The sequence below is a fragment of the Urocampus carinirostris genome, chromosome 7, assembly GCF_059441175.1.
Source record: "Urocampus carinirostris isolate Australia breed hairy pipefish chromosome 7, RoL_Ucar_1.0, whole genome shotgun sequence".
NCBI lineage: Eukaryota > Metazoa > Chordata > Actinopteri > Syngnathiformes > Syngnathidae > Urocampus > Urocampus carinirostris.
In genome coordinates this window covers 29,251,590-29,278,658 of record NC_142355.1, presented here as the reverse complement: position 1 = coordinate 29,278,658, position 27,069 = coordinate 29,251,590, and the positions used below count along the sequence as shown (strand labels likewise).

The 27,069-nt window shown below is 38.6% G+C and overlaps 1 protein-coding gene across 2 annotated transcripts; it reads left to right on the top strand.

The window, feature by feature from the left end:
* The first annotated feature begins 492 nt into the window (after nucleotides 1–492).
* On the top strand, nucleotides 493–25,572 carry swap70b (switching B cell complex subunit SWAP70b). Of its 2 annotated transcripts, XM_088340483.1 has the most exons (13): nucleotides 493–685; nucleotides 2,297–2,437; nucleotides 7,961–8,134; nucleotides 9,855–10,088; nucleotides 12,064–12,210; nucleotides 12,327–12,435; nucleotides 14,374–14,555; nucleotides 18,990–19,097; nucleotides 19,163–19,329; nucleotides 20,926–21,124; nucleotides 21,199–21,295; nucleotides 23,337–23,437; nucleotides 24,803–25,572. In XM_088340483.1, exons 1-13 carry the CDS (start codon nucleotides 590–592, stop codon nucleotides 24,806–24,808), a joined length of 1,761 nt encoding a protein of 586 aa, XP_088196609.1. In that variant the 5' UTR covers nucleotides 493–589; the 3' UTR covers nucleotides 24,809–25,572. The 2 variants fall into 2 exon arrangements, with proteins under 2 accessions (XP_088196609.1, XP_088196608.1); XM_088340482.1 differs by lacking the exon at nucleotides 24,803–25,572 and having other exon boundaries at nucleotides 23,337–24,507.
* The last annotated feature ends 1,497 nt before the right edge of the window (nucleotides 25,573–27,069 follow it).

Below are 27,069 nucleotides of genomic sequence, written 5' to 3'. Positions count from 1 at the left end.
CATTCCAAAAATACCAGGTTAAATGGCCGGTGTGAATGAGCGAGCGAATTGTCTGTCCCTGTGTGCCCTGCGACTGGCTGGCAACCAGTTCAGGGTGTCCCCTGCCCACTGTCCAAAGATAACTGGGCTGGGCTCCAGCACCCCCGCGACCCTACTGAGGATAAGCGGTCGAGATAATCGATGGATATTCCATAACACATTGATTGTTAGTGTTGATTGGTTCAATAATAACAAAGTATTTAAGGTAAGTGCCAGCCAAGGAAAGTCAATGCGCCTAAAGTTTAACTAAACTAAGCTACTGTAAACGTGAACTAGTCGTGTGAGCTTACATTTAAAAAAAGTAGTTTACTCATTACCGATATGGACCGGTGCCTAAAACCGACTCAAATTCACCCGAGTAGGAAAAATATGGCAGAACAAGGGCACTACAGAGCTGTCCACTTGACAAGTGTGATTCACGCTACTCACGTGACGAGTAAGAGGGGAGAAAAAACGGTCCACGGAAGCGACCGTGCGACATCCAGCCAAAAGAGTCAGAGGAGACCCGGGAGGAACCCGTTCGAAGGAGAATAACCAGCCGTGTCCGAGGATGTCTCTGCGGGACGAGTTGCTAAAGTCCATCTGGCACGCCTTCACGGCCCTGGACGTGGACAAGAGCGGGAAAGTTTCTAAATCTCAACTCAAGGTAAAACTACGAAGTATAAAGACGCTAGATTTTTAATAAACATTACCCTAACAGTGAAGCCTCGCACTTGTTTTACACCAAAAAAACAAACAAATTATAAGATAAATGAATAACATAAAATTTGACTTTTCCACCACCAACATGGTCGTCAGAAGTTAGCCAGTGATGTAGAACAGCAACGTTCACCTTTTTATTTTTCAGTTGTGGTTTTATTTTCAAGTATTAACTTAAAACGAATAAATAAATACAATGATTTAATGAATGTTTTAAACTTAATGAGTTTGTTGTCCTTTCGTAAATATTTTCCTTTACGTTTTTTAAAGGGAAAATCGAGGGTAATGAAAACTCAAGGATGCCTGTGTTGGTGGAAATGCAAACATGGCGACACCCCATTCCCCTATAACATCTTTGTTTTTATGAGAGTGTGTAAATGTTAACATGGAAATATTTTTCAACATTTTAGAATTCGAGAACAAACCTGTTTAAGTTCTCGATCAAGGCCTTGCAACGATAAACGTGTGAAACAATTTTTATATCATTAGGATTTTAATATAACAAACAATTGAAATTGAATCCATGTTATGGATTATAATCGATTTTAAAGGTTAAACAAGCTTTTCAGTTATTCATTACTAAATGCAAATTGTTCTTGTCTGTCTGGTCTTTCTGTCTTGTCTTGTCCTCTTCAAATTATTTAAAAGCTTTTTTTCGATTACTTTTTAAGTAAATATTAAAGTATTTATTTATTGTCATCTTTCTGTCTTGTGTCTTGTCTTTTGTCTTATATCTCTTTCTTTTCCTGTCCTTAAAAATATCAAAATCTTAATTTTAGATTAGTTATCTTGTCTTATTTTCCTCATCCTTCTATCTTGTCTTGTCTCTCTGTCTGATGTTTCTCTCTTGTCTCATTCCTATTTCCAAAACATTTTAAAAAAAAACGTATTTTTGGATTAGTTTTCAGGTAAATAAAGCAAATCTTTATCGTCTTGTATTTCTGTCTTCTCTCTATGTCTTGTCTCTCTGTCTTGTCATGTTTCCCTGTCTATCTGTCTTCTTTTGAAAACATTCAAAGGTTTATTTTTGGATTACTTATCAGGTAGATATAAAACATTTTTTATTGTCTTGTCTTTTTGTCTCATCTTTCTGTCTTGTCTCTCTGTCTAGTCAATATAATATAGTATATATAACAACACACCATTTAGGTCTTGATACTTCTTTTGAATATATAGTATTATATAAAACAACTTCACTTATACTTGTCATGTCAAAATAGATGTGAAATATATATATATATATATATATGGATAGATAGATAGTTTATATCTATCTATCTTGAAATATAGAAAACACAACCCATGTATTTTAAATTTAATAAAAAAAAAACCCTCATTTAAACTTTTAGAGGAAATTAATGAATTTAAAACGAATGTCTTGTGGATGCTTTTCAAAAATATGAAAAGAGATTATACGTGAAGAAATAATAAGTTAATGTGAACCAAACGACGCTTTTAGTGATTTGAATATTTAATCTCATTCAAGAGTCAGATGTGATGTAAACATTGTCACAATCGAAGTGTGTTCAAACTTAAAACCTATGTTCTGTCTTTGTAGGTGTTGTCACACAACCTGTGTACAGTGATGAAGATTCCGCACGACCCAGTGGCACTGGAGGAACATTTCAAAGATGACGACGAGGGGCCCGTCTCCAACCAGGGATACATGCCATACCTTAATAAATTCATTTTGGACAAGGTCAGCACATTTGACATTTTTGAATGATACTCAAATCTGAAAGAAACCTAATTTCCTTTTTTTGGGTCGTAAATGTGACTTATATCACGCAAAACTCCATATAAAACGGTGTATTTTGGAGTGAAGAATTTATAATAACCAACTGAGATAAGGTGGTTGTACATACATGTACAGTCTTTTGGGACTGTGGAGAGTCAACCTCCATCCATCCATCCATACATTATCTGCACCGCTTATCCTCAGTAGGGTCCCGGGGGTGCTGGAGCACATCCCAGCTGTCTTCGGGCAATGGGCAGGAAATACCCTGAACTGCTTGCCAGCCAGTTGCAGGACACACAGAGAGAGACAACTCACTCGCTCATTGAAATGAAATGAAATGAAATGATCTGCATTTCTATAGCGCTTTTCAAGTCAATGACTTCCCAAAGCGCTTTACATTGTGCTTCACATTTCCCAATAGCGGCCGTGATCTGTGCAGCCATGTAAGGCGCTAACCTGCTTATTGGGGGTTCAGTGTCTTACCCAAGGACACTTCGACATGTAACACGGACAAGCCGGGATTCGAACTGGGATCCCTTAATCCTAAAACGATCGCTCTACCTCCTGAGCTACTGCCGCCCCATTCACTCCAAGGGACAATTTGGACAGGCCAATTAACCATGTTTTTGGAATGTGGGAGGAGACTGCAGTGCCCGGAGGAAACCCAAGCAAACACGGGGAGAACATGCAAACTCCACACAGGAAGGTTCGATTTCATGACCTCAGAACTGTGCCGCACACACTCTAACCCAGGGGTGTCAAACTCATTTTAATTCGGGGGCCACACGATAGAACAAACATTCTGTCGGGGGCCGGACTAGTAGATTAAAGAGAAAGAAAAAGAGCGATAAAGAAATGAGAGAGAGAGAGAGAGAGAGAGAGAGAGAGAGAGAGAGAGAGAGAGAGAGAGAGAGAGAGAGAGAGATGTACAGTGTCTTTGTTGGAGGCACCTGGCTTTGGCAACATCAAGTTGACATATTTCAACCTGACGCTTGTTTTTCTCTTGTGCTTCTCTGAGTGTTGTCTCGCGGGCCGGATTCAATCCCTTAGCGGGCCTGATCTGGCCCGCGGGGCGCCTGTTTGACACCTGTGCTCTAACCACTGCGCTGCCGTGCTGCCCAGAGTCAACCTATCACATTCAAATGCATAAAAACTGTTTCGATTGATCAGATAGAGTTCAGATGTTCCATGATTGTTTGTTTTTCTGGAGATGCGGATCAAAGCAATGTGCCGTGGACATATTCTAAATCTGTAATTGGTACGTTTCAGTTAGGTAAGGGGTCTTAAACTATTTTTTAATTCAGGGACATAATCTCATACATGCATATCAAATGAGTGCAGATATTAGAAATGAAACCACGTGTAAACCTTAACAAAAATATCACAGTATCATAATTAATACATTCGTTCTATTAGATAGATAGATAGATAGATAGATAGATACTTTGTTCATCCCCGAAGGGAAATTCACATTTCCAGCAGCATCCCTGAGCTGAGAACAATCGAGAACAATCGAAAATAACACGGGAGCTGCTGGAGTGGCTGCCATTCGTGACGGCGCCGGAAGAAAAGATTCAATTTGAATCATGTACAAACAAACAAACAATTGAATCATGTACAAACAAAATATTAAGTAGCCTTTAAGAATTGGGTGAAAACTAAAACCTTTAATCACTTTCTATTTTTAAACAAAATTATAGGTACTGTGTCTCATTTTAGACTTGAAAATAAAAACATTAAATAAATGAATAAATAAATAGATACAAATAAATTAATAAATATGATTCAGTGTCCCCTTACTTTTGAATTTTTTTAACAGACCCACGAGCTAATTCCGTTGTTCTTTGGGCTAACTAGTATCCATAGGTACCTTTTTGTTTGTTTATTGATTCATTAATATATCTACAATGCACAAAATTTACTATTTACAATGTGAACCATCTTCAGTTTAGTGCCATCAAGGGGAAAAATAATATTTTAGGGCAAATTGGCACCAGTAAAAATATTGATCTTATATTGCAGTTTTGATGACATAATGTCTGTATCCCAAAAACAACTCATATTGCCCTCTTTTTCTTTTTCACTGTCTCTTTCTCTCTCTTTCTACCTATCTCTGTTTATCTCCTGTGTCATGGTGGCCCTGAGTGAATTTCTGCACTGAAAACAAAGGCAAAAGTAGTGACATAAATTGAAATTCAGGATGTGTCGTCATCCCGTATACACACATACAAGAACGTACTTTAAGTGATTGCATCGTTGAAATGTTAAAATGCTCCCCTGGTACACAAACAACAGTCGCTTTGAGTACATACGCTGCAATTAGGAATATAGTATGTGTTAGTCAGGGTGATTCAACCTGCTGTCTTGTCATATGACTCCACAAGGTATCCCATTGTGCACATAAATAGAGTCTTAGGTTGTGAAAAATGTTGGGGGTTAGTGACTTTGTCATTTTTGTTACTCTCAGCAGAAAAATGGAGAACGTATGCAGGTACCGTACTTTTCAGACTACAAGGCGCACGCAAAACCCCCAAATGGCCGGATATTTGAAAGTGCGCCTTATGGAACATACACTGGATACAATTGGAAATGCATACAGGATTTTTTTGTGTGCAGTATTCCACAAGATTTTCTGGTACTACGGTATTTGTGCAATGATTTATCAATGGAAAAACATCAATGACCAAATGTGGGAAATTTTGTATGCAACAGGAACAAAACCCTGTCGAAGCAATGAGAGCACCAAAACCACTGCACTACCGGTGATACAGACTACTATTTCAAAGGCATTCGATTTTATTTCATTATCACATTACTTTACTCATAGTGCTAGAAAACAAATGTTCGAGAATGGAATCAGATTCATCATCTGATACACCAGAGAGTTGCTTCCCTACTTGTCGTGCTTTTTTTGCGTTTATTTATATATTTAAGCATACCTTTCTGTGTTCTCCAATCCCTAACATTTGTTTCTCGCACAGAGATAGTCTGATAATGAGATAAAATCTATTGCATTTTTCGCATGCCATTTGTATCGCTGGTGGTCTTTTAGATAAGTGTCAGTGCTCTCACCTCCGCGACCCGGTTTCCATTCCTTTTGTATGCTGAGTTTTTCAATTGATCAGTCATTGCACAAATGTGGTCGTATACTGTAATACCTCGTGCAGTCACGCACGCATATAAATACTGTTTCCAGGTATATAAGGCTCACCAGGATTTAAGGCGCGCTTTAAATTTGTGGTCCATTTTGGAGTTTTTTTGGTGCGCTTTATAGTCTAGGAAATACGGTGCTTTAGATAGATAGATAGATTTATTTGGTGTCTGTTTCAGATCAGGGAATGTTGTAATTGTGTCCTGTGCAGTCCTTTGAGACATTCTGTGATTAAGGTCAAAACAAATAAATGTTACTTGATTTGACTAGATTTTGGTCCAAAAAGAGGGACAGAGAAGGGGGCAAAGATTGTTGCTTATCTTTGAGTTAGGCATCATTCTGAGACTGCATGGGTGGAGTGGCACAAGTTTCCACACCAGCCTGACAGAACACAATAGCAGTTGCATCACATCCTGATCCTGTGCGTACTGTTACAAATCATGACAAGGAAAGTAATTTTATACTAGGGCCACATTGCCTATGACCTTTTTGTGTCTGTGTGGTCTGAAAAGCGCACCACCACAAACTAGGCCTGCCATCCATCTCCATGGCTACGCTTGTGTTCCCCTCTGCGTTCCTCACATTTTCTCTAAGTCGAGGCCTGATTTATTTTTGATGTTGACACAGCCACTTCTCTTTTGTGGGTATCATGGAACTCCAGCTGCCTTGTACTCCATTGTGCATCACTTCCTGAATCATGCCTTTAGAAATAATGTTTTAACGTGTTCTTGGAGAAATTATGTGGGGGTAGGAAATATTTATTAATTAGTAAAAGGAAGTGGGAAGATAGTAAAATATATTTGTTTTTGTCCATGAAGGGCAAGTTTACCTAAAGTTTATGTGAAAAAATATATGACGGATTAACAACATAAATGTTGTTCATTTGTATAGAAAAGTGCAGTTTTTAGTCTTTTTTCAACCATTTCAAACCTTATTTTGGAGCGGGATTCATATTGAAATATGTAGTATGATAAAATGATGTGATTATTTCAGCCACCTGCACCTTAAGTACTGTAGATAAAAAGCTAAAATATAAAAAAAAACTTGATAGCATGTGTTTGGAATGTGGGAGGAAACCGGAGTGCCCGGAGGAAACCCGCACAGACACGGGGAGGACATGCTAACTCCACACTGGAAGGCTGCGGTAGCTTGAGTTGAACCCTGAACCTCTGCACCGAGGGGCTGTGTGCTAACCACCCATTCGCCGTGCTGCTCAAGTATATTATTGTTCTTGTTTGAAAAAATAAATTAAAAAATAGAATACATTGCCTGATTTTTAGAATTATTTTATTACATTCCTATGAGTAATTAACCAAATAAATTGGGAGTCATTAGTGACCGAAACCCCCTAATGCCAAGCAGCGAGGCAATGGGCACCAATGTTGTAAGTCTTAGGTACAGTTACTCTCGGCTGCGGTTCGAACCGGCGATCTCCAAGAACACTTTAAAAAATACATCCATCCATTATATGTACCGCTTATCCTCAGTAGGGTTGCAAGGGTGCTGGAGCCCACCCCAGCTATCTTCGGGTAGTGGGCAGGGGACATCCTAAACTGGTTGCCAGCAAGTCGAAGGGCACACAGAAACAGAACCCTTACTAGCTTGCTCACACCTAGGGACAATTAGGACTGGCCAATAAACCTGATATGTATGTTTTGGGAACAGGAATGCCTGGAGGAAACCCCACGCAAGCACGGGGAGAACATTCAAAATCCGCACAGGAAGGCTGGTAGGCCGCGGACGCGTTAACCACTCACCTGCCGGGCTGCCCATAAAATAAAACACATGAATATCTAATCATGTTTATTACTATAGCCCTTAATCACAAGTAGTCTCAAAGGGGTGCAGAGACCACAGGCTATTGCAAAATACAGACTATTATTACACCATCCCCTGATCTAGAACCTACATGAGGGCAAGGGGATAAAACTCAAAAACATTAGCATGAGGAAAATAAAGAAACCTTGAAGGGGCCGCACATGACATCGTCCTAAATCTCAGTACATTATATCCATCCATTTTCCGCACCGCTTATCCTCACCAGGGTTGCTGGGGCCCATCCCAGCCGTCATCGAGCAGTAGGCAGGATACATCATGGACTGGTTGCCAGAAATTATGTATATATTTTTAATATCCCCAACCAAGAAGTTATTACTTTATTGAGAAAAAAATTGTACAATGGTAATGTCAGCTAAAAAAAAAGGTTGCCCCTCTCATGCCTAACAAATTTCCATACAAAAGAGTGTTATTGGATGCTTTGGCCAGTGATTACCCTAAGGACAACCTCCATGCCCGTGCCATACAATGACAACTTTTTAAATTGTACATGGCAGGTAACAGACAACTTTGACCGTCAGGATTTCGACAGGATGTGCTGGACTCTGTGCTCCCGGAAAAACCTGGACCAAAATCAGCTGCTTATCTCTAACGAAGACGCTTTCAAAATCTGGTGCATCTTCAACTTTCTTTCCGAGGACAGCTACCCACCTGTCATCGTCACGGAGGAGGTCAGAACTATAGTTAAGCTTGTGAATGGATTACCACGTGTGCGTTCTGGCGGTACGTTGAGAGGTCGCTAATGTGTTGCTAGTGGTCGTTTTAGAACGGGAAGTTAGGAACTTCCTCTTCTGTTACAAATGCTGGAAAATTTAGGCTTTGACAGATATCGTTGATCACAGGAAGTTTGTCACACACACACTCATATTCTATACAATTTATGTATTTTTAATATGGGGCCATTGTCCAACAGTAAACCCTCTGAGATACAACAATAAGCCATTCTGAGGTGGGAATCACAAAGTGAAACTGCTGTATAGCAGGGATAGAAACCTATGGTAATTAGCCAATGTGTTCCAAACCCTGGTGCCCCCAAAATAAAAACATTAAGGCAAGTCAAGTCCTGTTTATTTGTATAGCCCTTAATCACAAGGAGTCACAAGGGCTGCACAGACCACAGATTATTGCAAAACACAACCTATTATTACACCACCCCCTGATCTAAAAACTTCATAAGGGGAAAGAAAAACCCAAAAACCTCAACATGAGGATTATCAAGAAACCCTGAAAAGGGGCTGCACATGAGGTAATAACCAGGCTGCCACGGATGTTGCGATAATAAATAATACACAGAAATTGTCAACATGAAATATAGGTCATTAATAAGCTATTGAAGTGTGTTTTAAGCCTAGATTTATGCAGTTCCACTGAGGTTGTAGATCAAATCTCAGATGGCAGAGCATTCCACAGCACCAGGCCCCGAATGGAGAATGCTTTCAAACCTGCGGATCTCTTAAAATAACATTAAGTGTAATATACATTTATATTATTAGATAACATTAGGAATACATGAAATTGAGATGTCTTTATTGTCTTTTGTAACAACACAGTAAACATTGTTTGCAATGAGATTAGACATGATACTTCAGGTTAAACATGTGCTAAAGACTTAAAAGAGAAAAATAATATAAAATAATTTCAGGATAAATAATCAAAAATATTTACTGTACAAGGTAGAGCTCGCAGAGACGCCTAAGTTATATTAACAATGCAATAAAAATGCATCATGACAATAGTACAATGAAAAGAAGTGGAATAACATTTAGTTGGAACAAATAAGTTGCAAAATATTTATTTTTCACAGTTTGTGAACTTATTTTGGTGATGGCCTTGTGAAACAAACTGTCTCTGAGCCTGTTAGTCCTTTTTTTAAGGAACCTATAGCGCCTACTAGAAGGTTATACATCATCTGTGGTCAGGGTGAGTAGGGTCATTTAATAGACATACTAAAGAGAAATTACATTTTATTTGAAGTTACTCTTGGTTTGACGTGACTTGAGCTGGTCAAGTTAAGTAACGGGTGGATGCATAGGGGACGAGACGGCAAATAGAAAATGTAATTGACGTTAGAAACTTCCACTTGTGGAGATTGCCATGCTCTTAAAAGCTTCCCTTGCTTCAATCACCTACCTATTTCTAATAGTTGTCACAATTTTTAATAGGTTATGGCCATGCACCTCACCTCACGGTAGGGATTTGTATTCGTTAATAATTGCAAGCTTTGTTTCTATGGGTATTATGTTTTTACTTCCCCCTAATAGGATCCAAAGTGAATACAGTACAAAATGTACAGTCTTTACAATGTCATTACGAATCTCACCAGATAAGATGGAAACTTTACAAGGTAGGGTTGCCGTATCCCATGGGTCTACTGTATATATATTTTTCCAGGTGGAGTACTTCCTGCGTAAGCTGACGGAGGCGATGGGGGGCAGCTGGGTAGAGGAACGCTTTGAGGACTACAAGCTGCAGATGCTCTCGCAGCAGCAGCAGGAAAGCGTCAGCGTGTGGCAGCTCATCACTCTGGTGGGCTCAGGGACTTTTAGTAAAGGAATGGACAGACAAACCCTCTCCATGGGCATTCACGAGCTTTACCAGGAACTCATCATGGATGTGCTCAAGCAGGTTCATTCACATTTTGCTCATTTAAAGCATGCAGCAGGATTTTTTAATTTCATACCTTGTTTAACCTTTCTTGGCTGCGCAATGTTTGTATGAGAGAGAGTAACACTAGACGTTTAAGAAAATTTTAGCTAATACTCATTGTAAGTCTATTTTTCTTATGTATACCTAAAAATTTTAGCTGTTTTTAAGGCAGATCATTTGTCATTTAAAAGTACAGTGTATTACCTTTTTCATTTAACTATACTTTAAAAATCCTAAAATGGAAAATATTATATTACCGTATTTTCCGCACTATAAGGCGCACCGGGTTATAGGGCGCACCCCGAAAAAATAGTTTTTGGTCCTGTATTTGACATACATAAGACGCATAATGGGAACGTCGACAAAACAGTCAGATAGTTCAGTCAAACTTATTACCCCCTTAACATTCCCAAAGCTTGCAAAGAAGCAAATACGTGTCGTAGACACGTGCGGATACGATGTCACTCAAAAGCATCGTTCCAAATATCATTCGGAAGGTTAAAGTCTTGGGATTCAAGAAATGCCAACCATTCCTTAGTTTCTATTTTCTTTTTCGCTCGCAACTTTTCTGTGCATATGACAATAAACACTTGGAATTGAGTTTAATTTAAAAATAGACACTCCATTTTATCCATTATCTGCACCGCTTATCACAGAAACATCGAGTTCAGTCTGAAACAAGATACTGGGAAAATATATAGCCGGAGTAGCTCACCGAAGTCGTTGTTCAATAATAATGTGCAACCATGGTCCTCTTATATCCGTGAGTGTAGTAAATCAATGAGAGTAAAATATTTACAAATACAGTACAGAATAATAAAATACTGTTTCCTCCCCCGCCGTAGTTCGACCTAACATGCTATTCACATTCATCTTTTTCGGCCAATTGCAGGCTTTGTTTTGCCCCTTTAGCCTATACAAGCCTGTAAATGATAAAAAGGATCCGCCCCCTTTACCTCTGAATAACTTTAGCCAATATGAAATCAAATGAAATGATCTGCATTTACATAGCGCTTTTTTTCAAGTCAATGACTTCCCAAAGCGCTTTACAATGTGCTCCACATTTCCCAATAGCGGCCTTGCAGCCATGTAAGGCGCTAACCTGCTTATTGAGGGTATTAGGGGTTCAATGTCTTACCCAAGGACCCTTCGACATCTAACACGGACGAGCCGGGATTCGAACTGGGATCCCTTGATCCCAAGACGAGCGCTCTACCTCCTGAGCTACTGCCGCCCCAATAGTGATCGATTCAACTTTTTCGGCCAATTGCAGGCCTTGTTTTGCCCTTAGCCTATACAAGCCTGTAAATGATAAAAAGGATCCGCCCCCTTTACATCCGAATAACTTTAGCCAATAGTGATCGATTCAAATGATGATTGACACATTGGTTAGCCAATGAAACGCCGGTAAATAAATCCCAGCATACACCGCGGACTACTTTGCGTTCGGGGGAAAATATAGTCGGCGGCTGCTGCATTAGTTGCAAGACTTTGCGACTTAATATTGATCCATAAATAAGGCGCACTGTATTATAAGGCGCATGGTCAGCTTTTGACAAAAATAAAGGCTTTTAGGTGCGCCTTATCGTGCAGAAAATGCGGTATATGTCACAAATACCAGATCATTTTACCTGTTTCAAATAATTTTTCTTATTTAAAAAAAAAAAGATAAAATACATTTTAAATATATCTGCCAGGAATACTCAAAATACTAAAAAGATTATTAGTTTAGTCCTTTTTTGATAAGTTTAATATGATTAAGTACTTGTTGTTTTTTCTGGAAAGTATGTTTTCCATGGCACGCTATTTCTTGTAATTTCAAGCAATATTTATTGAATTTATTTTCATTTCACCCTATCGTCAACTTCATTTTAGAGTTATAGTTCGCTAAAAATGTTTTACTTGTCTCATTTAACAAAAAAAAATCGTTTATTTCAATATGTTTCATGTGCAGGGCTACATGATGAAGAAAGGCCATAAGAGGAAGAACTGGACAGAGCGCTGGTTTACGCTAAAGCCCAACACCATCTCCTACTACGTTAGTGAAGACCAAACAGAAAAGAAGGGGGACATCTTGTTGGACGAACTCTGCAGTGTAGAGGTGAAGGTTTTATACCGAAAAAGAAACAATTAACATTCTAAAAAACAATAGTCGATATCAGATATCCATAACCGAAAAGTAAATGTGATCTGCAGTGTGTTTTCCATATTTTTTAGCCTCTGGCTGATAAAGAGGGCAAGAAGTGTCTCTTCTTTATCAGATCCTCAAACAAAAGTTTTGAAATCAACGCGTCAGACAAGAAAAAAAAGCAGGAGTGGATTCAGGGTGAGTAGTTAAACTCGTCAAGATTGTTATGTTTCCACTCGTTATCATGTTACACCTTTTTTCCACATTGGGATAAAGCGCTGTGGATTTCCTCAGACTTTGACGGAATAACCGATAATGACAACATGAAATGAATAGTTAGACTAAATGCATTATTGACAAAGTGGAGACACTTTATAGAATAGAATAGAATAGAATATGCCTTTATTGTCATTGTACAACATGGGATATGCTGTGACATGACAAGCATTTCACGCATTTGACTGTTTATTCACCTTTGCCAGCAATAAGGCATCTACCATTTGGTTAAAAGGACAGTCAAATAATAATCCTGTCAATCAAGTCATAGCTTTTTCATTGTGTTTTTAATCAATTGTTTGTTGCTGGTGTGTGGTTAAATGTGGCAGGCTGGGAATGGAATGTCTTAAAATGTTTAAATACATTTTACAAAGCAGATTTGCAGCGCAGTGGTTAGCGCGTGTGCGGCACAGTTCTGAGGTCGTAGGCTCGAACCTTACTGTGTGGAGTTTGCATGTTCTCCCTGTCCTTGCGTGGGTTCCCAGGCACACCGGTTTCCTCCCACATTCCGGAAACATGCATGTCAGGGTAATTGGCTGGTTCAAATTGTCCTTGGGAATGAATGAACGAGTGAATTGTCTGTCGCTGTGTGCCCTGCGACTGGCTGGCATCCAGTTCAGGGTTTCCCCTGCCCACTGCCCGAAGGTAGCTCGGATGGGCTCCAGCACCCCTGCGACCCTACTGAGGATAAGCGGTGAAGATAATGGATTGATGGATGGAATACATTTTACGAATACTAAAGAAACACATTTCCTTTATGGGCTTTCTTGTGTAAAATTCCGAGGGTGTTTTAGAACAATCTGATAACATCAAAATGGGATACATATTGCATTACCTGCCAAAAAAGGAAACATTTCTACTTACTTGTTAACTAAAAAAAACATTTACATGCCTACCATATTTGAATCTGTGGATGTTCATCGTTTTATTTTATCTTTTATTTTTGCACCACATTATCTTCTGCACCTATGTCATAGTCAAGGCCCAGAGAAGGGTTCCTTCAACCCCTGAGGTGATCTTTATTCATTATTGTATCATACACCAGGAATAGTTCTTTTTTCCACTCTGTATTACTTCTCTTTGTACTATTTTATTTTAGTGGAGTGAATTATTGAAAATTGTAATTATCTTTTCATTTGAAGTGATTTTGGCCCACTTTTACTAAAATATAAAATAAAGGATACAGATGGTGTCCGAATAATACCGTCTTCTTTCATTTAATGTTCTCATAATTTTTTTTGTTTTATGTTAAGGAAATTTGTCTTGTGCCTGTTGAAAATTAAATATTACTGACAGGGCCACAAGAAAGAATTGCTTAGTTTATCTGATCATTTTGGAATATAGGCTTTAGCTAATCAATAGGTTCAATTCGGTTCAGTAGACTACATACTTTATTTTAAAATTTGTCAACATTCTATCAGCTTGTAACTTACATTTTTATTTGGCCCTTCCATCTGTTTGACTTTGGCACCCTTGCTGTCTTGTAGCTAAATGCAAACTCACATTATTTACAATAATTGATTTTGTCTTACAATTGTCTTTGCTATTGCAAAACTTCGAACCTGATTACGATTTTTGGTTGTTGTTTTTTTTTACAAGAATATGAACAGGTTTAAACTGAGAACACGTCACAAAACGGCATAGAAAAAGATGTCCTTTGAAATGTAAAAATAAACACGTGATTTTTGCTCCACTTCAGTGAAAAAATCCCTGGTGTTTTTTCAAACCGATACCAGCACAAGTACTCAGCTCTTGAGTACTCACAGATACATACAGATAAACTTTTAAGAGACAAATAGCTCGACCCTGTTCTAAACCTAGTATATCAGCATAATCGAGTGCGTTTATTTTTTGTTGTAGCCATACAGACGTGCTTGAATCTTTTGCGAACGGGTCGTCAGGCGCCGCACCGAGAGTCGCGCCACAAACGTCGCGAGTTACGTCTCAAGCAGCAGGCCGACCAGGAAGCGCTGTGCAACAGAATGAAGGAACTGCAGACGGCCAATGAGGCCAAACAACATGAGCTGGAGGACATGAGGAAGGTGAGGATGGGAAGATCACACTTTTATTATTTCCGCTTAGCACAGAAAAAGAGTTGAGGGACAGAGTACAAGTACAGTATACCTGATGTCGTCAGGCGTGTTACATTTTCACTTTATAGTTTGCTTCTATTGTCAGCATTTTTCCCATTAAAATAAGTCAACCACAAATTATTTTGGTTGCCCACAAAATTCAAACTTCGTTGTGTTTGTACGTATGACTGCAAGTTATTCATGCCATTGGTCGACGTTATAAAAAATGCTGGTCTGCTATTGGTGTGTGTCACGGCATTCTGGGAATGATGATATGCTATTAGCTGAATTCCTCCCACAATGTCTTTCTCTTCATTAAGTTCAGAATGTCAAGTCATGTTTATTTGTATAGCCCTTAATTACAAAGTGCCTTAACAGGAGGGCAAATCAGTTTTCACCTCACCTTTTGTCTCTTTTATTCTCACAAATTCAAACTGAAAAATTTTGAAATTCTTAAAATCCTAAAAAATGCACAGATCAAAGACTATTGCAAACTACAGACTATTATGAAGCCATCCCCTGATCTAAAACCTACATGAGGGCAAAGAATACACAGATATTGTCAACATGAAACATAGGTCATTCATAAGCTATTGAACAGAAGTGTGTTTTAAGCCTAGATTTAAATATTTCCACTGAGTTTGCAGATCGAATCTCAGGGGGAAGAGCATTCCACAGCACCGGGGCCCGAATGGAGAACGCTTTCGAACCTGCGGATCTCTTTTTGGCTCTTGGGATCACTAGTAGACCAGCGTTTTCAGAACGAAGGCTCTGGACCGGAACATATAAGAAAATTAAATCTGAAAACTATGAGGGAGCAAGTCCTTGCATGATTTTGTATACGACCAACAGACCCTTGAAATCACATCTTAAGCTAACAGGGAGCCAATGCAGGTTAGTTAAAATCGGGGTAATGTGATCAAACTTTCTTGTCTTAGTTAAAAGCCTCGCTGCAAGAGGAAGTTTTAGAATCAGTTCAATTTTTGATTTGCTGTCGCTGTCTCCCAGCTCAAGTCACAACACACCAAAGAACAAAAAAAAATCCTTTCAAACAATATCAACAAACAACACATGTGTGCCTGAAAAACTTACAGAATTTAAACTTTGCTTTATCCATGCGGAACACAACTTACATCTCTAAGTTGCAATTGGTTGACCTCATGTATAATGCTGGTCTGCTATTAGTTTGCATCACGGCAGCATAAGAATACTTATATACTATTGCCTGAACAACCCCAAAAATGCCTTTCTCTTTGGTCAGTTCTGAATTTGGTGTCCTTATGAAGACTTTGCAAGTTACAGCGATAAAATAGTATATTTTTGTACCATATTTATTAGTAATAAGTCTCAAGACTTGTGGTATTGCAAAAGGGAAAAGCAAAAACATGATAACCATGGAAACGAAGAAATACATGAAGCCACACAAATTGTTACCCTCAAAAAGGAATATGGCGATAACCATCCACAATCGGGACAATTATTAAGAATGTAGAGGCGATTAAAGCAATTAAATCTTCTTAGACCATGAAAATCCTTACAAATATAAGTTTTAAAATCAGTTTTCATTTTAAACCATCTCCTCCCCCTATGCATCCACCCACTACTCCACTCAACCAGATCAAGTCACGTCACACCAAAAGTAAATACATTTAATTTGTCCTTTCCATTTATATTTATGTGTTTTTAATCATATGCACTTTTATAAAACCTAGTACTAGTGTTATTTTTATGTATTCATGTGGTCTACCGGGGGTTCGGACCTAATTACCATTTGTGTCTAACCCCCACAATTGGGCATGTTCACTTTGCGAGCCCCATTTCAGAACAGATTAATGTTGCAGACTGGGTGTCTAATGTACATGATGTTCGTTTGGAGATCAAAGATAAATCATCCAACATAGGGATTAAGTGGTCAAATTTTCGTGTGGATCAAGACCTGAACACGTTGTTATTCCAAACTATGCCAACCGTGCTTTGGACATTCCAGCCAGTTTGACGATGTGTCATGAATACAAATAGCATTCACTTTCCACATCTTCATCCCCCACCCCGGCTCATGAATAATTCCATGCTGGAATGCAGAATGAGGCAGTCAGTTGCCCTTAAACACGCTCTTCTGGTTTCTAGCCCCAAACTGGACTATCCAGTGTCAACATAGATTGACATGCAAAAGTGCCAACTCTCTGTTTCGCTCTCACGCTAGCACAAACAATAGTAACTTTCACTCTTTAGGAACAGATTAGGTTTCAGTGTTCAAGTGAGTGTACGGTGTGTGCTTCTGACTTTCTGGTGTGCTCGCTGGCTGACACACTTTGTCTCAGTGTTGAATGCACAAAGATTTGGCATTGAGGTGCCACTCTTTTGTGCAGCATAGTTAGCATCCGCATGAACGCACAATTGGAGTACGGACACACACGCACGGCCAGACACTGCATGGATGTGCATTATTAGTTTTTGTTGCCATTGTTCTTTGTATACGTTTCTTGTGCACTGTCACACACAAAAACACGCTGAGGTCAATTTCTGTTTTATTCGATGTAATTGTATTATTTTACTGTAGTTAACAAAAACATTTTCTTCAATAAATGTGCTAAAATCTATGTACATCATGGTTTAATCACACCAATGAAAAGAAAATTAGTGAACTATTTTATTTTTTCTCCCCTACTTATGACCATTTCTGGATGGATTCTCCAAAAATATATTTTCTCAAAAAGAAAAAATGATAACAATAACTCATTTTGAAACGATATTCAAAGGTTCACCAAGAGCCAGGCGGGTACCTAATAAGAAGCATCCAAGACAAATAACAAAAAGCAAATTTGTGTTTCCATAAAATAATAATTTCCTTTGTATTGTCATTCTTTGTAACAATGTACACAGAACGAAATGTCGATACACCTGACCCGTTGTAGCGAGTCGATGCAGCCGCAGCCAACAGAGGGCGCCGCCATTATACCAATTAGGTATGTCTCGGCCGAGGCGCGAACCAGCGACCTCCCAGTCTCAAAGCCGGCACACTACCATCTAGGCTACTGAGCTGTCTGAATTGATAATTTAATTATGAGCTTGAACTGATGTGAATAATTTTCTGCAGTTGAATAAAATGGTATTATAATTAAATCTACAAATCAGATACTAGCATGAACACTTGCATTAACTCTTTCGTGTTTGTTCAGGTAAATATTAAGAAATGAAGTTTGAACAGTCACATTAGTATGATTTAATGTAATTATTTGTTGAGTTAAACAAGATAAATATTCTTACTTCCTGTTTTTTTTCTTCTTTATTATCTGAACATGTAAACTGTTCCAATCTTTTGTCTTGTAATGACTAAGAATTTGGTGTGGGGTTTTTTTTGGGGGGGGGTGGACTTTTATTCAACTAAAACTAGATTAATTAGGACATTATGTCAACTTAGAGTACAATAAAGATTGCAATTCTTGACTTACAGTCTACTAAATATTCACAAAAATGGAATTAGGTTAACTTAATGAGGTTAAAACTAACAGGAGCGACTGTAATTGGGCTAAAACGGAAACAAATTTGGAAAATGTCTGATGAAATTAACTTTGAATCCCTTGCTTGTTGGAACATTATGCAGATGTATTTATTTTCAGAAATGTACACCTTTAAGCAATACAGAAATTCAAAAACATACTATAATTTGGAAAAATAATACATGTTTTTTTTGCATAATATCTATGTATAGGTCATTGGTATATTCCAATTATTTTTGGAGATAATGAATTTTGGAGACAATCTGTCTTTGACTTCCTGAGATCTGACGTCACGTGAAGCACACCAGTCCCCTAGCAAGCCGGTCACCCTATTGGTTTACATATTATTTAGTCTAAAAGGTTTTGAGTCTTTCAAGCCAAGTTTTGGTAGTTTTTGTGGAAAATTTCTAGGTATGTGTCGCAGTTGGGTGCAGCAATAGTGCAACAAATGGCGAGCAGTCGAAATGGGGCGAACTGGCAAAAAAAAAACCCTTACAGGCAGGCTAGCTGGCTTCTAAAAAATGTATAACCGGAGACCGATCGGCAGGAAAACAGGATGCTGGCTGATCAAAATCATGCAGTAACTTGCCAGGATAACCACGAACCACAGCAGCAATAAACACAAGCCCAGCCGGGAGAAAAAACGTTGAGTACAGCAGGCAAGCCAGCTAGCCGGCTGCTAGTGGGCCAAACCTAGAGCAAACAAAACTGGAAGTCTTCTGGAGCCCGCATCCGAACGGAGAGCTATCTGGACAATATTATATTAATTGCAAAACATGCGGCGAAAAACGAGGAAGGAAAAGTCACTATCAGCTATGAGGAGGCACTACACTTTCTGTGCCAAATTGGAAAAAATGGTCTTTTAATCCCTTTTAGTGTGCTTTTTTCCCACTTGTCTTATTAGGCTTTGGAAGAAGCTGCAGCCAACGCGGCAGAAGAAGAGCGTCGGAGGCTTCAGACTCAGGCCGAACTCCAGGACCGTTACAGGATGGACCTTGAAAGAGAGAAAATGGTTTGCATGTGCATACATGGAACTTTGTTCAACCTGAAAATTCTTTTAACAATTTGTGTGTTTAGGTGAGGCAACAAATGGAAGAGCAGGTGGCCCAGAAGTCTACGGAGCTGGAGCAGTACCTGCAGAAGGTCCGTGAGATGGAGGACATGTACCGGCGGCTGGAGGAGGCCTTGGAGGATGAGCGCCGAGCGCGCCAGGATGAGGAGACCGTCCGCAAGCTGCAAGCTAGGTTAGTTGATAATAAATAAACAAATAATCTTTACTGGGCAGCCTGTAGGAGTAGTTGGCTTTATATCAAACATGTTTAAATGCTGCCTTCACTTTTGTAGTAACACAGGAGAAGAGGGGGCAAAGGAGATTTGAATCAACAAAAATAATCTTACCCAAAAACATTTACCTTGTGCAAAAACAAGAATACAGTAACTGAAGTAAATTCTGTTTTAACTCCAAACTAACAAGCCTTCATATACTCAAGTTCCTTTTGACCTTCCTTCCTCTTTGCTGACGTTAACTTTCCTGACCAGGGGACGAGTGAGTCTGCAAAGTTTGACAAAACAGCAGACACTGAGTGTTCCATCTTAACCACACACGTAAAAGACATAAAGCAAGCGCTCCCTAATCAGCTTTTTTTTAAAGTGTTTTCCGGGAATGCCTAGCACTTTGCAAGACTTGCAACAAATAATGTTGAATCAGGTTCAAGGACTTGGCACACTGATAAAATGATGTCAACCCTAGTAATCTTCCCTATGGACCACAACAATTCTAAGACTGCAGTTCTATATCCTCCAGAATCATGACTCAGATGTCTTGTGTTCTGATGACATCGTCACATCAAATGACGAGTACTTGATGTTTTAGTTTCCAATAAAGCTATTTAAGTTTACCTCTGTTTTTTGTTTCACAAAGACAAAATCGCCCTATACTTTTTCTTTACCTCATGCTGTATTTTTTCCTTCACACAACGTTGTGATAAAATTGTTTCATGAATAATTTAAAAAAGTGGGTGGAAAGAATGAAGAATTCCCCAGACGCGGCATGACAGCACCACCTACTGGCTCACTTTATTTTGCAGGTTAAATAGAACCTTTATAAATCCGAGCTTGTCATTTTAGAAACTTTGTAGCATTTCCGTAGACAAAACAAGTTCACCACCATTATTAGTTCAATATATAATTTATACAACAACTCAACAGTTTTGGACTGTTTGGAACCACTGATGATGTACTGAAGGGTTCACCAAGCTTTTTGAAGCCGAGAGATACTATTTGTTACTGATGAGCACTAGGGGCAACGAGTTTGATATGCATTTCTGAAATAACTCACTATAACTACATTATTATGATGTTATTGCCAGTCGTAATAATTAGAAGTATGTTTAAACTAGGCTTAGTCCACCACTAAATTATCTGCCTTGGTCGGTGGTTCGCGCCCCGGCCGAGTCATTCCTAAGACTTAAAAAGTGGTCGGCGGCGCCCTCTGTTGGCTGCGGCTGCTTCGGCTCGCTACAACGGGTCAGGTGCAATCGACATTTCGTTCTGTGTACATTGTTACACAGAATGACAATACAAGGAAATTATTATTATTATTATTATTGTGATTTACATATGGAAATCAAAGGCTAATTCTGAAAAGAAATTCGAAGAATTTATCGTGTATTCAAAAACACCGATCATGTCAGTAATGTATCATGCCAGTTAGGAATCAATTTTCTAGAAAATTACAATGACCTATCACTTCTACACAGGTGTTCTTAGGAGTCTACATGGCCTACTCTTTTTTTTACCTGCCTAGCATTAACTGCTAATGGTGATGTTGGCATGTGCAGGTTGTTGGAGGAAGAGGCGGCTAAGCGAGCTGAGCTGGAACAGATCCACCTGAGGCAACAGCAAGCCATCTCTGACACAGAAGCTGAAAAGGAGGAGCTGCATAAAGAACGGCTTGCCAAAGACAAGGCCCTGATGGACGCCATGACCCAGTTGCAGCAGCTGGAGCAGGACAGGCAGGGTGCTCTGGAGCAGTATCAGGTAAAAAAATACACCACTTGTCAATGTGTGTGGATTACTATCATTATTATTTAGAAGTTTGTTGTGTGAGTTAGACGGTGATGAAGAAACTTGAAGATGCCGCTAACAACACAAAGACGTGGAAGCACAAAGTGGCAGAGCACGAAGGCTTCTTGCGCCTCATTCAGCCAGGTAATGTCAAAAATGTCCATCATTTTTGTTTATTGAGTCTAACATATGTAAGAGTTTAGTTTTATTTATTCATTAAGTAATTTCAATGTGGTAATTATTGCTGTTATTATCAATTATACTGCACTACAGTATTTATTTTCTACTGTTCTACTGTGTATTTTATCTAACATGTTCTTACTTGGCGTCCTTTTTAGTACTAATGTAATTTTACCCCATGTTATTTTCTGCAATAGTCACATAGTACTTAGTTGCTATTTCTTTTCTAAAGTGCTTATCCCCAAGAGGGTATGGGTTTGTTTATCAGTTTTATTTGTTTCTTTTCCCATCTAATATATTAGTATTCCTTATTTAATAGTTTTACTATTATTATTATCTTATTTTTTAAACTTCAATTAAATGTCTTCAATTGATTGGATGAGCTTGTTTTAGTGTTTTCCTGGATTGCAGCAGTCTGTTTTAACAAAAATCTAGCAGTGGTTGTCCAGGTTTTGTCGATCAGCCGTCTTTTCTTCTGTTCTCTTGCAATTTCAATTTTTTTTTTCTGGTCAGGTTTTCATTGATGTAGACTGCTTTTCCTCTCAGTTTAGGACCTTGTTTTAATATGATAATCTTTACATTTCTATTGGTTCACCAAAACAGGACAGTTTGAAGGGCATTCATTTCCAGGAATCCGGTACCAAAATTAAACGTTTCTTGGATTGATGTTTGTGTGAAGCTTTTAGAGTTGTGTAGTTAAACAACCTCTTTTTTTTCCATCTCCTCAAAGGCCTCCAGGTGTTTTCTAATTTTGTAGTCTATCTTTTATATCTTGTTCTTTAGCTTGTATTCCATCTCCTTGAATGTATCTTGGGTGAAAGGTTATACAACCAGTCAAGGGTGTCCCCTGCCCAATGCTTGAAGGTGGCTATTGAGGATAAGCGGCACAAGATTATCAAACTTTTTCTTTTTGACTTTGTTGGTTTTATTGAGTGACATGAATAAAATCTTCATCTAGTGTCAGAATATCTGTGTATTATTTGTTATTGCAACATCTGTTGCAGCCTGGTCATCCTGGAAGGGGGATTATCTCATGTGCGGTCCCTTCTCAAGGTTTCTTCATTTACCTCCTGTTGAGGTTTTGAGTTTTTCCTTGCCCTCATGTAGGTTTTAGATCAGGGGATGGTTTAATATTAGTATGTAGTTTGCATTAGTCTGTGGTCAGTGCAGCCCTTTGAGACTCCTTGTGATTAAGGGCGTCACAAATAAAAATGACTTGACTACTAAAATTTTATTGAATATATTTTCACCTATGATTAGTTTGTAGTTTAATAGACACTAAAACAAAAGAGAGAACACAAGGATGGAATGGATTTTGTTTTTGAAAGGAGAACAGGGGAGAGCCCAAACCCCAGTTAAGATATTTCTACTGGTTCCGAAAGCCATCCACAGAGCCCTTTCTTTGTATTATATCTCCTAGGTTTCGAAAGCAGATTCGCCCTAAGGGGTGTGGTTATCAAAGAACACCAACATGATTGGCCGACAGTGTTTTTTTTCCCCTTAACCACTAGGGTTGTAGGTGCACCATTTACTTGGGCAAGTACAGCCTGGTGAAGCCCATCCCTCTCTAAGCCAACAAATGATGTAAACGGTAAAAATATAGCAACAGAAAGGTACCATAGTTAAAAGAAGGAGCTGGCATCCAATGGACTTTCCTTTCCAGGTGCCCAATATTAAAATCAGAATAACCTTATAAACTTATCTAAAATTCGAGCGTCATGTACAACCCCTTCTCAATGTTTCTTAATTTTCCTCATGCTGATTTTTTTCGCAATTTTTCCTCGCCTTCATTTCTGTTTCAGATCAGGGGATGCTGTAATGATGGTCTGTGCAGCCCTTTGTTACTCTATGTGATTAAGGGCTATACTGTACAAGTAAATGTGACTTGACATGTCTAATCCTGATTTAAAACACCCAAATGTCATCACCTCCAAACCTCTTAAGGCCGTGATGATTTCACTATGAAGGAAATTAGTTGATGCCATGTCATTTTCCTTCTTGTCAGGCTCCAAGGGTCCTCAGAAGATCACAAACTGGGGACCGGCCGCCTTCTCTGAGGCTGAACTGGACCTGAGGGAAAAGAAATGGCAGGAAATGAAGAACCAGGTGACACCGGCGCAATAGACAAAAAACAACGTTACCTTAGCAATGCTAACACTTAAATAACGGTGGGATCGCAAATGCTAATATTTCGGTGTTTTTCCATGTCATCCCATAAATTAGAATACAGTGGAACCTCGGTTCTCGACCATAATCCGTTCCAGAACCCTGTTCGAAAACCGATTTGTTCGATCACAGAAAATCGTTTTTCCCATTAAAAGTAATGTAAAATTGTTTTAATCCGTTCCAACACCCTGAATGTTCAACGTGAACGTAAACATGAAGCTAACCCAGGCTAATCGTACGTTCGCGTTAGAAGATTACGCTAACATGAACGTGTAAAAATAAAAAAATCAGGTCGTTTACACGTCATTTAGCACCCGGGTCTCCACAAAAAGTGGTGAGCGGTTAAAGGATAAAGAAAAGCATTATGAATAGGATTTCTTACCTTTATGGTGCTCAGCAGAAGCCATGCTGTATGTATAGCAAGATCGGAAACTCGCACACATTCTTCATATTTTGCTATTATTTCTTTCTTAAATGCAATAGTTGTACGCACTATCATTCTTTTTTCACCTGTAGCAACTTTGCTGCTTGCACCGACCTTCTTCGGAGGCATAATTAGGGGCTAAAACACTCCGTTCACCGATATTTAAAGCAAAAGCAATAAGAAGTGCGCGCGCACGTCATAACAGTTCTTCATGAGGGGTGTGGGCAATCTACACCCGTACGCCGCTCAGCATCGCACCCTAGCGTACCGGCGTTCGAACTCAATTTTTTTGAACGAAAAGCGAAGCAAGAATTTCTTGAAATTTTTGGTCGAGAACCGATTTGTTCGAACTGAGAGGCGTTCGAAAACCGAGGTTCCACTGTACCAACATTTTCGAAAACATCCCAATAATAGGCACTCAACTTTATTCATTGCGGCTGTAACTAATGTGCAGTGACTATACTTTTTACCACCCCTACGATTAATATGTAAATATGATATTAATAAGTATTAAAAACGTAGGAGTGCTGCGTTGTCGTTTTTAAGTGTGAAAAAATGTAAAATGTGGAATAAAAATTGCTGAAAACTCATAAAAATGACTTGAATTTGATCAGAGGTTTCAACCTTTTTGTAATTAATACTAGTTACACATTACATTTGCTTGTTTTTCTGATGAAAAATACTACAATTCAAAGTTCCTTTTCTATTAACACCACTCCTCCATGTTTAAAATGATCCGTCGCCTTGTATGTTGCATCGAATTAACCTCACGTATAAACAGCAGGGGGCAGCACAAACACCCGATTAGCACCCCGATGGTCAACAAGGTGAACTCTGAGTTAGGGAAACTACAAAGTCTGACATCAATTATTTGATTGTAGAAATGACAACGGCACATTCCAAAGGCTTTGCTTCATGTTGCGTGACGGCAGCATCTGGATTGACACTGGAGTCACTTGCAAAACATTTTCGTTTGGTCATCGTCAAGTTTGAAGAAACGTTTACGAGAAAGACAAAAAAAGCTGGCTTTTCTTTTTTTAGGAACTACCATTTTTGGATACGGTTTCCGGAAAGCCATGAAACATTTCCTTTTCATCCTTTTTGTAATTGTGTAAGGCAGTTTTTCACAATCCTGTTCCTTGAGGGCACCAGTCCTGCATTTTTGAGAGTTTTTTCCTCCTCCAACATAGGTAATTTAAATGATCGGCTCCCCAGTGAGATGGCTAGCTCGATAAAGATGTTGCGCTCTTTTTTTCCCCTGGGTATAAAGCACACAATCAGAAATGGTCGGATTTCGCACAAGCCTGGAATACAGAAAAATTATCATTTTGTTATAATAAATAAATACTAATTTTCTGTGTAATATAGTGTAATAATCTGTGAAGCCCTTTGAGACTCTTCGTGATTTAGGGCTATACAAATAAAAATGACTTGACTTGACTTGACTTTTATGGGCGAAAACAGTACCGTGCTGCCGTCAAGTGGCCAATATTGGAATTACATAAAATCGTCTGACATAATCACTGTGAAAAATCCATCAAGTAATGAAGCCTGGAATTTGGAATCTCTACACTGATTTTACACACATTTTCAAATACATTCTGATTTTATTTGAATCCTTTAATTTAACTAAACAAAATACAAAGGTATGGCTCCAAGTGGCCAATAGTGGAATTACATCCAAGCTAAAAGTCAGCAATAAAAGATTCCGTAATCAACATGCAAAATAAAATCTGTAAAGTTAAAAAAGCATGGAATACAGAAAAATGCTTATTTTTGGATCCTTTCTGTTTTTCTTTGTTTTTTATTCCTTTGATAAGGAAACACAGTGCACAGCTGCCATCAAACGGACTATAGTGGAATTACATCCAAGCTACAACTAATATGACATAATTCCTTTGCAAAAAAAATCAATACTTAATGGAAGCTGTAATTCAGAAAAATTATACATTTGGAATTATTCATTTTTTGGATTCCTTTCATTTTACAAACTAAAACACAAAGGTGTGCTGCCATCATATGGCCAATTGTGGAATTACATCCAATCTAAAAGTTGGCAGTAAAAAGGACAGTGACCCAAAAAGTTGCGTTTTAAAATGGTATTAACGTTAACATCTGCTTTCCAAAATAAATTTGTTCAGTCGTATGTTTACACTCTCTGGCATCCAGCGTGTGATCTCACTGCATTGCAATGAGACAATGCTTTTGTTTGAATAACACATTGAACAAATCATTGGTCCGTTTTACATGTGACAGCCTCTCGGAAAATCCCCTTGCTCAGCAAATAAAATCTACGAAAGTATGTATATTTCCTGTAAATGTCTTCTGTTGTAAGAATTCCCATGTACAAGTTGTGGCAGTACATGATTACATTTGTGGGAATGGACAGCAACAACAAAATTCTAACTTGGAAAAAGAAGAATAAATAAATACCTTTCCCACTGCAAGTTCAATACAGTACATATATGCTAATTTCGGGTATTTTTTTTCTTAATTTGCCGTGTTTAATTTGAGTGTTTTTCTAGTAACATTAAAATAAATATACAGTACTTCAAATGAGCAAAAATGGTTAAATCATATTCTTTCTTATTTTAATTATTAATTGTATTTAACATTTTGAGAGTATATAAATCTATTTATATACATTAGAATATATAATAAAATATATACAATCATATATATATATATATATATATATATATATATATATATATATATATATATATATATATATATATATATATGCATACAATAATTAATTATATATGTATATATAACAGCACGGCGGCGCAGTGGTTAGCGCGTGTGCAGGCACAGTTCTAAGGTCTTGGGAACCTCCTGTGTGAGTTCAAATCCAGCTACCGGACTTCCTGTGCGGAGTTTGTATGTTCTCCCCATGCTTGCATGGGTTTCCTCCGGGCACTCTGGTTTCCTCCCACTTTCCAAAGACATGCATTTCAGATGGATTGGCCGGTCCAAATTGTCCCTAGGTGTGAATGAGCGAGCGAGTTGTCTGTCCCTGTGTGCCCTGTGATTGGCTGGCAACCAGTTCAGGGTGTCCACTGCCTGATGATTGCTGGGATAGGCAGGGATCAGAATTTTCCGCGGATCCGCGGATTTCCGCTGTTTTTGAACCCCAAAGGCATTC

What these genes read in the sequence shown, in the direction of transcription:
- swap70b (XM_088340482.1), top strand. Translation starts at nt 590, where the DNA reads ATGTCTCTGCGGGACGAGTTGCTAAAGTCCATCTGGCACGCCTTCACG. An exon ending in ATAAATTCATTTTGGACAAG is followed by an intron (nt 2,438 to 7,960) that starts GTCAGCACATTT and finishes TGTACATGGCAG; the next exon opens with GTAACAGACAACTTTGACCG. An exon ending in AAAGCAGGAGTGGATTCAGG is followed by an intron (nt 12,436 to 14,373) that starts GTGAGTAGTTAA and finishes TTTTTGTTGTAG; the next exon opens with CCATACAGACGTGCTTGAAT.